The 15601-nt window shown below is 57.2% G+C and overlaps 3 protein-coding genes across 10 annotated transcripts in view; 1 reads left to right on the top strand and 2 right to left on the bottom strand.

Annotated features, from left to right (window-relative positions):
- The window catches only part of LOC123757685 (ceramide synthase 6), a 103056-nt gene that overhangs the window by 20198 nt on the left and 67257 nt on the right, over positions 1-15601 (bottom strand). The window contains exon 1 of one of the 3 annotated variants that reach the window (XM_045741536.2): positions 12465-12764. The exons of the other annotated variants lie outside the window; for them this stretch is intronic. The gene's annotated coding sequence lies outside the window, so the exon portion shown is untranslated. Of the gene's footprint in view, positions 1-12464; positions 12765-15601 lie in introns of those variants that run through there. 3 annotated transcript variants of the gene reach the window in all.
- Positions 1-15601, bottom strand: part of LOC123757638 (bifunctional peptidase and arginyl-hydroxylase JMJD5) — a 296441-nt gene that overhangs the window by 214198 nt on the left and 66642 nt on the right. The gene's annotated exons all lie outside the window — the stretch shown is intronic.
- Positions 2076-12599, top strand: LOC138367433 (uncharacterized). Its single transcript, XM_069329086.1, has 3 exons — positions 2076-2667; positions 5514-6648; positions 12437-12599. The coding sequence occupies exons 1-3, from the start codon at positions 2076-2078 to the stop codon at positions 12597-12599; spliced, it is 1890 nt and encodes a 629-aa protein (XP_069185187.1).

Genomic DNA, 15601 nt, shown 5'->3' with positions numbered 1-15601 from the left:
ATGGGTGGACCTAAGATGATAATAGCAATCATTTACACCCCTCTACTAAATGACAGAAGACCCAGACAGGAGTTCGATAGGAACAACATGGCAACCAAATAATATAAGAGAGAGACCAGTTTCAGTTGCCTGCAGGAATGGATCCAGACTCTTAATCATGGGCGATTTCAACCACGGAAATATAGAATGGGGACCCACATGGAGAGCTAAACTCGTGGAAGTGACAAGGAACTTTCTGAGCCAACATGTCAAAGGACCCACAGGAATGAGAGGCAATGACGAACCAGCTAGACTTGACCTGATATTCAACTTGAATGAGTCAGAAAGAGGGAAGTCAAATTTGAACCTCCATGGGAACGAGTGACCACAGTGTACTGACATTTGAGTATCTGGTGGAGGTAGGGATAACCTATCCAAGGATGGGATTGGAAGGGAAAAGACTAAATTACCAAAGAGAAAAATATGACGAGATGAGGAACTTCCTAATGGGAATACCATGGGAAACAGAACTCGGAGAAAATACTGTACAGGATATGATGGACTATGTCACTCAGAAGTGTCTGGAAGATGATGAGTAAAAGATGTCATCAGCGGAGTCCCACAAGGCTCTATACTTTGACCCATCCTGTTTCTAATATATGTAAACGATCTTCCAGAGGGTATAGACTCATTCCTCTCAATGTTTGCTGATGACGCAAAAATTATGAGAAGAATCATGACAGACGAAGATAGAGAGAGACTACAGGACGACCTGGGCAAACTGGTGGAATGGTCTAGAAAATGGCTACTAAACTTTAACTCGGGAAAGTGTAAAGTAATGAAATTAGGCGAAGGGAGCTGAACACAAGGTACCATCTGGGAGGTGAAATCCTTCAAGAGTCAAATAGAGAGAGAAAGATCTCGGGGTTGATATAACTCACACCCTGTCCACAGAAGACAACATCAAAAGAATATCATCAGGGGAATATGCTAGATTGGCCAACATAAGAACTGGCTTTAGAAACCTGTGTAAGGAATCGTTCATGACCTTGTATACCATCTATGTCAGACCAGGCCTGGAGTCCATAACTAGTTAAACGCAAGACAAAGTTAGAAAAAGATACAGAGGTATGCCACCAGACTAGTCCCGGAACTGAGAGATGAGAGCTACGAGGAAAGGCTAAGGGAGCTGAACCTCACGTCCCTGGAAAACAGAGGAGTAAGGGGAGACATGCTAACCACCTACAAAATACTCAGGGAATTGACAGGGTGGACAAAAAAAAAAACTCTTTTGCACGGGTGGGACACGAACAAGGGGACACAGGTGGAAACTTAGTACCCAGATGAGCCACAGAGACAAAGCATTTTTCAGTGTCAGAGTAGTTAACAAATGGAATGCATTAGGCAGTGATGTGGTGGAGGCTGACTCCATACACAGTTTCAAATGTAGATATGATAGAGCCCAGTAGGCTCAGGAACTTGTACACCAGTTGATTGACAGTTGAGAGGCGGGACTAAAGAGCCAAAGCTCAGCCCCCGCAAGCACAACTACGTGAGTACACCCGGCACCCCACCCACACCCCCAACACCCCACCCACACCCCCAACACCCCACCCACATCCCCAGCACCACACCCACACCCCCACCACCCCACTCACACCCCCGCCACCCCACCCACACCCTCAGCACCACACCCACACCCCCAGCACCACCACACCCACACCCTCAGCATCACACCCACACCCGCAGCACCACCACACCCACACCCCCAGCACCACCACACCCACACCCTCAGCATCACACCCACACCCGCAGCACCACCACACCCACACCCCCAGCACCACCACACCCACACCCTCAGCATCACACCCACACCCCCAGCACCACCACACAGACACCCCCAGCACCACACCCACACCACCACACCCCCAGCACCACACCCCCACCCCACCCCCACCCCCACCACACCCACCACCCGGCCCCCACAAGAGACAGCTTATCAACCGTGCTCATCATAACTCTCTATGCATTCCTTCCCTCATCACTTTCTTCCTTGGCTTAATTGCCGGAAGTGGTAGTCATACGCAGTGCCAGCCATGGCTCTCACTCGGGCAGTGCCAGCCATGGCTCTCACTCGGGCAGTGCCAGCCATGGCTCTCACTCGGGCAGTGCCAGCCATGGCTCTCACTCGGGCAGAGCCAGCCATGGCTCTCACTCGGGCAGTGCCAGCCATGGCTCTCACTCGGGCAGTGCCAGCCATGGCTCTCACTCGGGCAGTGCCGGCCATGGCTCTCACTCGGGCAGTGCCGGCCATGGCTCTCACTCGGGCAGTGCCGGCCATGGCTCTCACTCGGGCAGTGCCAGCCATGGCTCTCACTCGGGCAGTGCCAGCCATGGCTCTCACTCGGGCAGTGCCAGCCATGGCTCTCACTCGGGCAGTGCCAGCCATGGCTCTCACTCGGGCAGTGCCAGCCATGGCTCTCGGGCAGTGCCAGCCATGGCTCTCGGGCAGTGCCAGCCATGGCTCTCGGGCAGTGCCAGCCATGGCTCTCGGGCAGTGCCAGCCATGGCTCTCGGGCAGTGCCAGCCATGGCTCTCACTCGGGCAGTGCCAGCCATGGCTCTCACTCGGGAAGTGCCAGCCATGGCTCTCACTCGGGCAGTGCCAGCCATGGCTCTCACTCGGGCAGTGCCAGCCATGGCTCTCTGGCAGTGCCAGCCATGGCTCTCTGGCAGTGCCAGCCATGGCTCTCTCTCTGGCAGTGCCAGCCATGGCTCTCACTCGGGCAGTGCCAGCCATGGCTCTCTCACTCGGGCAGTGCCAGCCATGGCTCTCACTCGGGCAGTGCCAGCCATGGCTCTCACTCGGGCAGTGCCAGCCATGGCTCTCACTCGGGCAGTGCCAGCCATGGCTCTCACTCGGGCAGTGCCAGCCATGGCTCTCACTCGGGCAGTGCCAGCCATGGCTCTCACTCGGGCAGTGCCAGCCATGGCTCTCACTCGGGCAGTGCCAGCCATGGCCCTCACTCGGGCAGTGCCAGCCATGGCTCTCACTCGGGCAGTGCCAGCCATGGCTCTCACTCGGGCAGTGCCAGCCATGGCTCTCACTCGGGCAGTGCCAGCCATGGCTCTCACTCGGGCAGTGCCAGCCATGGCTCTCACTCGGGCAGTGCCAGCCATGGCTCTCACTCGGGCAGTGCCAGCCATGGCTCTCACTCGGGCAGTGCCAGCCATGGCTCTCACTCGGGCAGTGCCAGCCATGGCTCTCACTCGGGCAGTGCCAGCCATGGCTCTCACTCGGGCAGTGCCAGCCATGGCTCTCACTCGGGCAGTGCCAGCCATGGCTCTCACTCGGGCAGTGCCAGCCATGGCTCTCACTCGGGCAGTGCCAGCCATGGCTCTCACTCGGGCAGTGCCAGCCATGGCTCTCACTCGGGCAGTGCCAGCCATGGCTCTCACTCGGGCAGTGCCAGCCATGGCTCTCACTCGGGCAGTGCCAGCCATGGCTCTCACTCGGGCAGTGCCAGCCATGGCTCTCACTCGGGCAGTGCCAGCCATGGCTCTCACTCGGGCAGTGCCAGCCATGGCTCTCACTCGGGCAGTGCCAGCCATGGCTCTCACTCGGGCAGTGCCAGCCATGGCTCTCACTCGGGCAGTGCCAGCCATGGCTCTCACTCGGGCAGTGCCAGCCATGGCTCTCACTCGGGCAGTGCCAGCCATGGCTCTCACTCGGGCAGTGCCAGCCATGGCTCTCACTCGGGCAGTGCCAGCCATGGCTCTCACTCGGGCAGTGCCAGCCATGGCTCTCACTCGGGCAGTGCCAGCCATGGCTCTCACTCGGGCAGTGCCAGCCATGGCTCTCACTCGGGCAGTGCCAGCCATGGCTCTCACTCGGGCAGTGCCAGCCATGGCTCTCACTCGGGCAGTGCCAGCCATGGCTCTCACTCGGGCAGTGCCAGCCATGGCTCTCACTCGGGCAGTGCCAGCCATGGCTCTCACTCGGGCAGTGCCAGCCATGGCTCTCACTCGGGCAGTGCCAGCCATGGCTCTCACTCGGGCAGTGCCAGCCATGGCTCTCACTCGGGCAGTGCCAGCCATGGCTCTCACTCGGGCAGTGCCAGCCATGGCTCTCACTCGGGCAGTGCCAGCCATGGCTCTCACTCGGGCAGTGCCAGCCATGGCTCTCACTCGGGCAGTGCCAGCCATGGCTCTCACTCGGGCAGTGCCAGCCATGGCTCTCACTCGGGCAGTGCCAGCCATGGCTCTCACTCGGGCAGTGCCAGCCATGGCTCTCACTCGGGCAGTGCCAGCCATGGCTCTCACTCGGGAAGTGCCAGCCATGGCTCTCACTCGGGCAGTGCCAGCCATGGCTCTCACTCGGGCAGTGCCAGCCATGGCTCTCACTCGGGCAGTGCCAGCCATGGCTCTCACTCGGGCAGTGCCTGTGGGAACCGACCTGTGAGATTTATATTTATTTAATTTATATGAATTTATATTTACGTTAATTTATATACTTCGATAGCAATTTGTATAATGATAAGTGGACTGTATTTCTGCAATAATCTCTTAATCTCACAAATCGATCCTCTACACATTAGGGGGGGTTATTAAATTAATATATATGCAGCCAATCAAACTACAGTAATAGCTACATACATTGATGAGGTTCCTTCTCTTATAGTACAGCAGGTTAGTCCACCAGGTATAACTAGAGTGTAGACACCAAATTATCCTCTTTGAGGTAGCTTCCATATCACCCAGTAACTGGTCACAAATCTTGCTTCCTCGTCTTGACCTGTCAAAAGTGCGCTAGCTGTGAAGCCAGAATCCTATATATGACAAGTATATCAGAGAAAACACTATACAGTACATGGAACATGAAGACCTGGCTTAATTACCTTTAGTTTGAGGCGATTTCGCGATCTAACCGGGTCACCCTATATCCTGACATTAATGGCCATAAATGAATGATAAACGGGTTTCGGATAGACACTTAACTTGAATTGTAGACATCGTGTTGGAGATGGTACCTTTGGTTTCCATAACACTACGTCCAAGTAAAGTTAACAGGAGCCGTATTTGCTCCCGTGTGCCTCTGGTCTCGTATACACAATGGCTGTTTAACACTCCATACTATTGACGTTACTGGCCGACATTGTCCAGAATGATAGGAGCCGAATTTGCTCCACACGTCTCGGAGGTGACACAACAATGGCTGCCCTCCTTCCCCACTCTGACGCCTGGCCTACTTTGTCCAGATTTCAGAACGTGATAGAAGGATCACATTTACTCTACTTTAATATTGATAATTAAGTTAATTTATATAAGATGTTTTATGATGGTAAAGTCCAAAGACTAATGTATTTAAGAACAATTCCCAGCAAAATAGCTGGTGAATTATAATAGTATGTGGTGATGATATCCCGTTTTCCATAGACGGTAATTCCACTACAAGTTACGTTTTCTATGGGTAACTTGTTTATACAACACAGCTATTATCTGTATGATATAAAATGGTGTCGGATTTTCCGACAGTGCCAGCCATGGCTCTCACTCGGGCAGTGCCAGCCATGGCTCTCACTCGGGCAGTGCCAGCCATGGCTCTCACTCGGGCAGTGCCAGCCATGGCTCTCACTCGGGCAGTGCCAGCCATGGCTCTCACTCGGGCAGTGCCAGCCATGGCTCTCACTCGGGAAGTGCCAGCCATGGCTCTCACTCGGGCAGTGCCAGCCATGGCTCTCACTCGGGCAGTGCCAGCCATGGCTCTCACTCGGGCAGTGCCAGCCATGGCTCTCACACGGGCAGTGCCAGCCATGGCTCTCACTCGGGCAGTGCCAGCCATGGCTCTCACTCGGGCAGTGCCAGCCATGGCTCTCACTCGGGCAGTGCCAGCCATGGCTCTCACTCGGGCAGTGCCAGCCATGGCTCTCACTCGGGCAGTGCCAGCCATGGCTCTCACTCAGGCAGTGCCAGCTATGGCTCTCAGGCAGTGCCAGCCAAGGCTCTCACTCGGGCAGTGCCAGCCATGGCTCTCACTCGGGCAGTGCCAGCCATGGCTCTCGGGGAGTGCCAGCCATGGCTCTCTCTCTCTCTCTGGCAGTGCCAGCAATGGCTCTCACTCGGGCAGTGCCAGCCATGGCTCTCACTCGGGCAGTGCCAGCCATGGCTCTCACTCGGGCAGTGCCAGCCATGGCTCTCACTCGGGCAGTGCCAGCCATGGCTCTCACTCGGGCAGTGCCAGCCATGGCTCTCACTCGGGCAGTGCCAGCCATGGCTCTCACTCGGGCAGTGCCAGCCATGGCTCTCACTCGGGCAGTGCCAGCCATGGCTCTCACTCGGGCAGTGCCAGCCATGGCTCTCACTCGGGCAGTGCCAGCCATGGCTCTCACTCGGGCAGTGCCAGCCATGGCTCTCACTCGGGCAGTGCCAGCCATGGCTCTCACTCGGGCAGTGCCAGCCATGGCTCTCACTCGGGCAGTGCCAGCCATGGCTCTCACTCAGGCAGTGCCAGCCATGGCTCTCACTCGGGCAGTGCCAGCCATGGCTCTCACGCAGTGCCAACCATGGTCAACACAACACAGTGCCAGCCATGGTCAACACAACACAGTGCCAGCCATGGTCAACACAACACAGTGCTAGCCATGGTCAACACAACACAGTGCCAGCCAAGGTCAACAACAGTGCCAGCCATGGTCAACACAACACAGTGCCAGCCATGGTCAACACAACACAGTGCCAGCCATGGTCAACACAACACAGTGCCAGCCATGGTCAACAACAGTGCCAGCCATGGTCAACACAACACAGTGCCAGCCATGGTCAACACAGCACAGTGCCAGCCATGGTCAACAACACAGTGCCAGCCATGGTCAACACAACACAGTGCCAGCCATGGTCAACACAACACAGTGCCAATCATGGGCAACACAACACAGTGCCAGCCATGGTCAACACAACACACAGTGCCAGCCATGGTCAACACAACACAGTGCCAGCCATGGTCAACAACACAGTGCCAGCCATGGTCAACAACACAGTGCCAGCCATGGTCAACACAACAGTGCCAGCCATGGTCAACAACAGTGCATGCCATGGTCAACAACAGTGCCAGCCATGGTCAACACAACAGTGCCAACCATGGTCACTACAACACAGTGCCAACCATGGTCACTACAACACAGTGCCAGCCATGGCCAACACAACACAGTGCCAGCAATGATCAACAACACAGTGCCAGCCATGGTCAACAACAGTGCCAGCCATGGTCAACACAACAGTGCCAGCCATGGTCAACAACACAGTGCCAGTCATGGTCAACACAACACAGTGCCAGCCATGGTCAACAACAGTGCCAGCCATGGTCAACACAACACAGTGCCAGCCATGGTCAACACAACACAGTGCCAGCCATGGTCAACAACACAGTGCCAGTCATGGTCAACACAACACAGTGCCAGCCATGGTCAACACAACACAGTGCCAACCATGGTCAACACAACACAGTGCCAACCATGGTCAACACAACACAGTGCCAGCCATGGTCAACACAGTGCCAGCCATGGTCAACAACACAGTGCCAGTCATGGTCAACACAACAGTGTGCCAGCCATGGTCAACACAACACAGTGCCAGCCATGGTCAACACAACACAGTGCCAACCATGGTCAACACAACACAGTGCCAGCCATGGTCAACACAACACAGTGCCAGCCATGGTCAACAACAGTGCCAGCCATGGTCAACAACAGTGCCAGCCATGGTCAACACAACACACAGTGCCAGCCATGGTCAACACAACACAGTGCCAGCCATGGTCAACACAACACAGTGCCAGCCATGGTCACCACAACACAGTGCCAGCCATGGTCAACACAACACAGTGCCAGCCATGGTCAACACAACACAGTGCCAGCCATGGCCAACACAACACAGTGCCAGCCATGGTCAACAAGTGCCAGCCATGGTCAACAACAGTGCCAGCCATGGTCAACAAGTGCCAGCCATGGTCAACAACAGTGCCAGCCATGGTCAACAGTGCCAGCCATGGTCAACAACAGTGCCAACCATGGTCAACACAACACAGTGCCAGCCATGGTCAACACAACACAGTGTCAGTCATGGTCAACACAACACAGTGCCAGTCATGGTCAACACAACACAGTGCCAGCCATGGTCAACACAACACAGTGCCAGCCATGGTCACCACAACACAGTGCCAGCCATGGTCACCACAACACAGTGCCAGCCATGCTCAACACAACACAGTGCCAGCCATGGTCAACACAACACAGTGCCAGCCATGGTCACCACAACACAGTGCCAGCCATGGTCACCACAACACAGTGCCAACCATGGTCAACAACACACAGTGCCTGCCATAGTCAACAACACACAGTGCCTGCCATGGTCACCACAACACAGTGCCAGCCATGGTCAACACAACACAGTGCCAGCCATGGTCACCACAACACAGTGCCAGCCATGGTCACCACAACACAGTGCCAGCCATGGTCACCACAACACAGTGCCAGCCATGGTCAACACAACACAGTGCCAGTCATGGTCAACACAACACAGTGCCAGCCATGCTCAACACAACACAGTGCCAGCCATGGTCACCACAACACAGTGCCAGCCATGGTCACCACAACACAGTGCCAGCCATGGTCACCACAACACAGTGCCAGCCATGGTCACCACAACACAGTGCCAGCCATGCTCAACACAACACAGTGCCAGCCATGCTCAACACAACACAGTGCCAGCCATGGTCAACACAACAGTGCCAGCCATGGTCACCACAACACAGTGCCAGCCATGGTCACCACAACACAGTGCCAGCCATGGTCACCACAACAGTGCCAGCCATGGTCACCACAACACAGTGCCAGCCATGGTCACCACAACAGTGCCAGCCATGGTCAACACAACAGTGCCAACCATTGTCAACACAACAGTGCCAGCCATGGTCAACACAACAGTGCCAGCCATGGTCAACACAACAGTGCCAGCCATGGTCACCACAACACAGTGCCAGCCATGGGCACCATAACAGTGCCAGCCATGGTTAACAACACAGTGCCAGTCATCCAGTCATGGTCAACACAACAGTGCCAGCCATGGTCATCAACACAGTGACAGTCATGGTCAACACAACACAGTGTCAGCCATGGTCACCACAACACAGTGCCAGCCATGGTCAACAACACACAGTGCCAGCCATGGTCACCACAACACAGTGTGCCAGCCATGGTCAACACAACACAGTGCCAGCCATGGTCAACACAGTGCCAGCCATGGTCAACACAACACAGTGCCAATCGTGGTCACCACAACACAGTGCCAACCATGGTCACAACACAGTGCCAGCCATGGTCAACACAACAGTGCCAACCATGGTCAACACAACACAGTGCCAACCATGGTCAACACAACAAAATGCCAACCATGGTCACTACAACACAGTGCCAACCATGGTCAACACAACACAGTGCCAACCATGGTCAACACAACACAATGCCAACCATGGTCACTACAACACAGTGCCAACCATGTTCACCACAACACAGTGCCAGCCATGGTCAACACAACACAGTGCCAACCATGGTCAACACAACACAGTGCCAGCCATGGTCAACACAACCCAGTGCCAGCCATGGTCAACACAACACAGTGCCAACCATGTTCACCACAACACAGTGCCAGCCATGGTCAACACAACACAGTGCCAACCATGGTCAACACAACACAGTGCCAGCCATGGTCAACACAACACAGTGCCAGCCATGGTCACCACAGTGCCAACCATGGTCAACAACAGTGCCAACCATGGTCAACACAACACAGTGCCAACCATGGTCAACACAACACAGTGCCAACCATGGTCAACACAGTGCCAACCATGGTCAACACAACACAGTGCCAACCATGGTCAACACAACACAGTGCCAACCATGGTCAACACAACACAGTGCCAGCCATGGTCAACACAACACAGTGCCAGCCATGGTCAACACAACACAGTGCCAGCCATGGTCAACACAACACAGTGCCAGCCATGGTCAACACAACACAGTGTGCCAGCCATGGTCAACACAACACAAGTGTGCCAGCCATGGTCAACACAACAGTGTGCCAGCCATGGTCAACACAACACAGTGCCAGCCATGGTCAACACAACACAGTGTGCCAGCCATGGTCAACACAACACAGTGCCAGCCATGGTCAACACAACACAGTGCCAGCCATGGTCAACACAACACAGTGTGCCAGCCATGGTCAACACAACACAGTGCCAGCCATGGTCAACACAACACAGTGCCAGCCATGGTCAACACAACACACAGTGCCAATCATGGTCAACACAACACAGTGCCAGCCATGGTCAACACAACACAGTGCCAGCCATGGTCAACACAACACAGTGTGCCAGCCATGGTCAACACAACACAGTGCCAGCCATGGTCAACACAACACAGTGCCAGCCATGGTCAACACAACACACAGTGCCAATCATGGTCAACACAACACAGTGCCAACCATGGTCACTACAACACAGTGCCAGCCATGGTCACCACAACACAGTGCCAGCCATGGTCAACACAACACAGTGCCAGCCATGGTCAACACAACACAGTGACAACCATGGTCAACACAACACAGTGGCAGCCATGGTCAACACAACACACAGTGCCAATCATGGTCAACACAACACAGTGCCAGCCATGGTCAACACAACACAGTGCCAGCCATGGTCAACACAACACAGTGACAACCATGGTCACCACAACACAGTGCCAGCCATGGTCAACACAACACAGTGCCAGCCATGGTCAACACAACACAGTGACAACCATGGTCAACACAACACAGTGGCAGCCATGGTCAACACAACACACAGTGCCAATCATGGTCAACACAACACAGTGCCAGCCATGGTCAACACAACACAGTGCCAGCCATGGTCAACACAACACAGTGCCAGCCATAGTCAACACAACAGAGTGCCAGTCATGGTCAACACAACACAGTGCCAACCATGGTCAACACAACACAGTGCCAACCATGGTCAACACAACACAGTGCCAGCCATGGTCAACACAACACAGTGCCAGCCATGGTCAACACAACACAGTGCCAGCCATGGTCAATACAACACAGTGCCAGCCATGGTCAACACAACACAGTGTGCCAGCCATGGTCAACACAACACAGTGTGCCAGCCATGGTCAACACAACACAGTGTGCCAGCCATGGTCAACACAACACAGTGTGCCAGCCATGGTCAACACAACACAGTGTGCCAGCCATGGTCAACACAACACAGTGTGCCAGCCATGGTCAACACAACACAGTGCCAGCCATGGTCAACACAACACAGTGCCAGCCATGGTCAACACAACACAGTGCCAGCCATGGTCAACACAACACAGTGTGCCAGCCATGGTCAACACAACACAGTGCCAGCCATGGTCAACACAACACAGTGTGCCAGCCATGGTCAACACAACACAGTGCCAGCCATGGTCAACACAACACAGTGCCAGCCATGGTCAACACAACACAGTGCCAGCCATGGTCAACACAACACACAGTGCCAATCATGGTCACCACAACACAGTGTGCCAGCCATGGTCACCACAACACAGTGCCAATCATGGTCAACACAACACAGTGTGCCAGCCATGGTAGACCGCCGGGGTAGACAGGTGTACCGCCGGGGTAGACAGGTGTACCGCCGGGGTAGACAGGTGTACCGCCGGGGTAGACAGGTGTACCGCCGGGGTAGACAGGTGTACCGCCGGGGTAGACAGGTGTACCGCCGGGGTAGACAGGTGTACCGCCGGGGTAGACAGGTGTACCGCCGGGGTAGACAGGTGTACCGCCGGGGTAGACAGGTGTACCGCCGGGGTAGACAGGTGTACCGCCGGGGTAGACAGGTGTACCGCCGGGGTAGACAGGTGTACCGCCGGGGTAGACAGGTGTACCGCCGGGGTAGACAGGTGTACCGCCGGGGTAGACAGGTGTACCGCCGGGGTAGACAGGTGTACCGCCGGGGTAGACAGGTGTACCGCCGGGGTAGACAGGTGTACCGCCGGGGTAGACAGGTGTACCGCCGGGGTAGACAGGTGTACCGCCGGGGTAGACAGGTGTACCGCCGGGGTAGACAGGTGTACCGCCGGGGTAGACAGGTGTACCGCCGGGGTAGACAGGTGTACCGCCGGGGTAGACAGGTGTACCGCCGGGGTAGACAGGTGTACCGCCGGGGTAGACAGGTGTACCGCCGGGGTAGACAGGTGTACCGCCGGGGTAGACAGGTGTACCGCCGGGGTAGACAGGTGTACCGCCGGGGTAGACAGGTGTACCGCCGGGGTAGACAGGTGTACCGCTGGGGTAGACAGACTACCTGACCATGAGACAGGCTCCAACACGACATACTCGTAAAATTAGGTTCACAGCTGGAGTAGACTAGGTGGTGGGGTATACCTTGTGCGGGTGGAGGGCTCCAGGAGCGTGGGCGTGCGGGTGGAGGGCTCCGGGAGCGTGGGCGTGCGGGTGGAGGGCTCCGGGAGCGTGGGCGTGCGGGTGGAGGGCTCCGGAAGTGTGGGCGTGCTGGGGTAGGGTGGACACACACAGGCACGACACACGCGGGCAGCGCTGGAGGCCCGGGACCGCTGCCACGCCTTGACTAAGAGGCAGCAGCAGCAGCCGCTCACACGTGGCCACCACTGTGATATGACGTCCCCACCCACCCCACGCCCAGCACCCTCCCGTCCACACCCACCCGTCCACACCCACCCCACGCCCAGCACCCACCCCACACCCAGCACCCACCTACACCCCACACCCAGCACCCACCTACACCCCACACCCAGCACCCACCTCCACCCCACACCCAGCACTCACCTACACCCCACACCCAGCACTCACCTACACCCAACACCCACCTACACCCCACACCCAGCACTCACCTACACCCCACACCCACCTACACCCCACACCCAGCACCCACCTACACCCCACACCCAGCACTCACCTACACCCCACACCCAGCACTCACCTACACCCCACACCCAGCACCCACCTACACCCCACACCCAGCACCCACCTACACCCCACACCCAGCACCCACCTCCACCCCACACCCAGCACTCACCTACACCCCACACCCAGCACCCACCTACACCCCACACCCAGCACCCACCTACACCCCACACCCAGCACCCACCTACACCCCACACCCAGCACCCACCTACACCCCACACCCAGCACCCACCTACACCCCACACCCAGCACCCACCTACACCCCACACCCAGCACCCACCTACACCCCACACCCAGCACCCACCTACACCCCACACCCAGCACCCACCTACACCCCACACCCAGCACCCACCTCCACCCCACACCCAGCACTCACCTACACCCCACACCCAGCACTCACCTACACCCCACACCCAGCACTCACCTACACCCCACACCCAGCACTCACCTACACCCCACACCCAGCACCCACCTACACCCCACACCCAGCACCCACCTACACCCCACACCCAGCACCCACCTACACCCCACACCCAGCACTCACCTACACCCCACACCCAGCACCCACCTACACCCCACACCCAGCACTCACCTACACCCCACACCCAGCACTCACCTACACCCCACACCCAGCACCCACCTACACCCCACACCCAGCACCCACCTACACCCCACACCCAGCACTCACCTACACCCCACACCCACCTACACCCCACACCCAGCACTCACCTACACCCCACACCCAGCACCCACCTACACCCCACACCCAGCACCCACCTACACCCCACACCCAGCACCCACCTACACCTACACACCCAGCACTCACCTACACCCCACACCCAGCACCCACCTACACCCCACACCCAGCACTCACCTACACCCCACACCCAGCACTCACCTACACCCCACACCCAGCACCCACCTACACCCCACACCCAGCACCCACCTACACCCCACACCCAGCACCCACCTACACCTACACACCCAGCACTCACCTACACCCCACACCCAGCACCCACCTACACCCCACACCCAGCACTCACCTACACCCCACACCCAGCACTCACCTACACCCCACACCCAGCACCCACCTACACCCCACACCCAGCACCCACCTACACCCCACACCCAGCACTCACCTACACCCCACACCCACCTACACCCCACACCCAGCACTCACCTACACCCCACACCCAGCACCCACCTACACCCCACACCCAGCACTCACCTACACCCCACACCCACCTACACCCCACACCCAGCACTCACCTACACCCCACACCCAGCACCCACCTACACCCCACACCCAGCACCCACCTACACCCCACACCCACCTACACCTACACACCCAGCACTCACCTACACCCCACACCCAGCACCCACCTACACCCCACACCCAGCACTCACCTACACCCCACACCCAGCACTCACCTACACCCCACACCCAGCACCCACCTACACCCCACACCCAGCACCCACCTACACCCCACACCCAGCACCCACCTACACCTACACACCCAGCACTCACCTACACCCCACACCCAGCACCCACCTACACCCCACACCCAGCACTCACCTACACCCCACACCCAGCACTCACCTACACCCCACACCCAGCACCCACCTACACCCCACACCCAGCACCCACCTACACCCCACACCCAGCACTCACCTACACCCCACACCCACCTACACCCCACACCCAGCACTCACCTACACCCCACACCCAGCACCCACCTACACCCCACACCCAGCACTCACCTACACCCCACACCCACCTACACCCCACACCCAGCACCCACCTACACCCAGCACCCACCTACACCCCACACCCAGCACCCACCTACACCCCACACCCAGCACCCACCTACACCCCACACCCAGCACCCACCTACACCCCACACCCAGCACCCACCTACACCCCACACCCAGCACTCACCTACACCCCACACCCACCTACACCCCACACCCAGCACTCACCTACACCCCACACCCAGCACCCACCTACACCCCACACCCAGCACTCACCTACACCCCACACCCACCTACACCCCACACCCAGCACCCACCTACACCTACACCCAGCACCCACCTACACCCCACACCCAGCACCCACCTACACCCCACACCCAGCACCCACCTACACCCCACACCCAGCACCCACCTACACCCCACACCCAGCACCCACCTACACCCCACACCCAGCACCCACCTACACCCCACACCCAGCACCCACCTACACCCCACACCCAGCACCCACCTACACCCCACACCCAGCACCCACCTACACAACCTCCCCCAGACCTCGCCTATCTTATTGATCAGATCATATACTAAAACAAACTATGTTATACAAACAAGGGTTCGAACACCGACTTGTTCAAATGCCTCGTGACTCTATTGATACCTTATTGATACCTGCTTGACACCTGCTTGATACCTGCTTGACACCTGCTTGACACAAGCTTGATACCTGCTTGATACCTGCTTGACACAAGCTTGATACCTGCTTGACACAAGCTTGATACCTGCTTGACACAAGCTTGATACCTGCTTGACACAAGCTTGATACCTGCTTG

Source organism: Procambarus clarkii, chromosome 22 (assembly GCF_040958095.1).
Source record: "Procambarus clarkii isolate CNS0578487 chromosome 22, FALCON_Pclarkii_2.0, whole genome shotgun sequence".
Lineage (NCBI taxonomy): Eukaryota > Metazoa > Arthropoda > Malacostraca > Decapoda > Cambaridae > Procambarus > Procambarus clarkii.
This window is presented reverse-complemented; position numbering and strand designations above follow the sequence as displayed.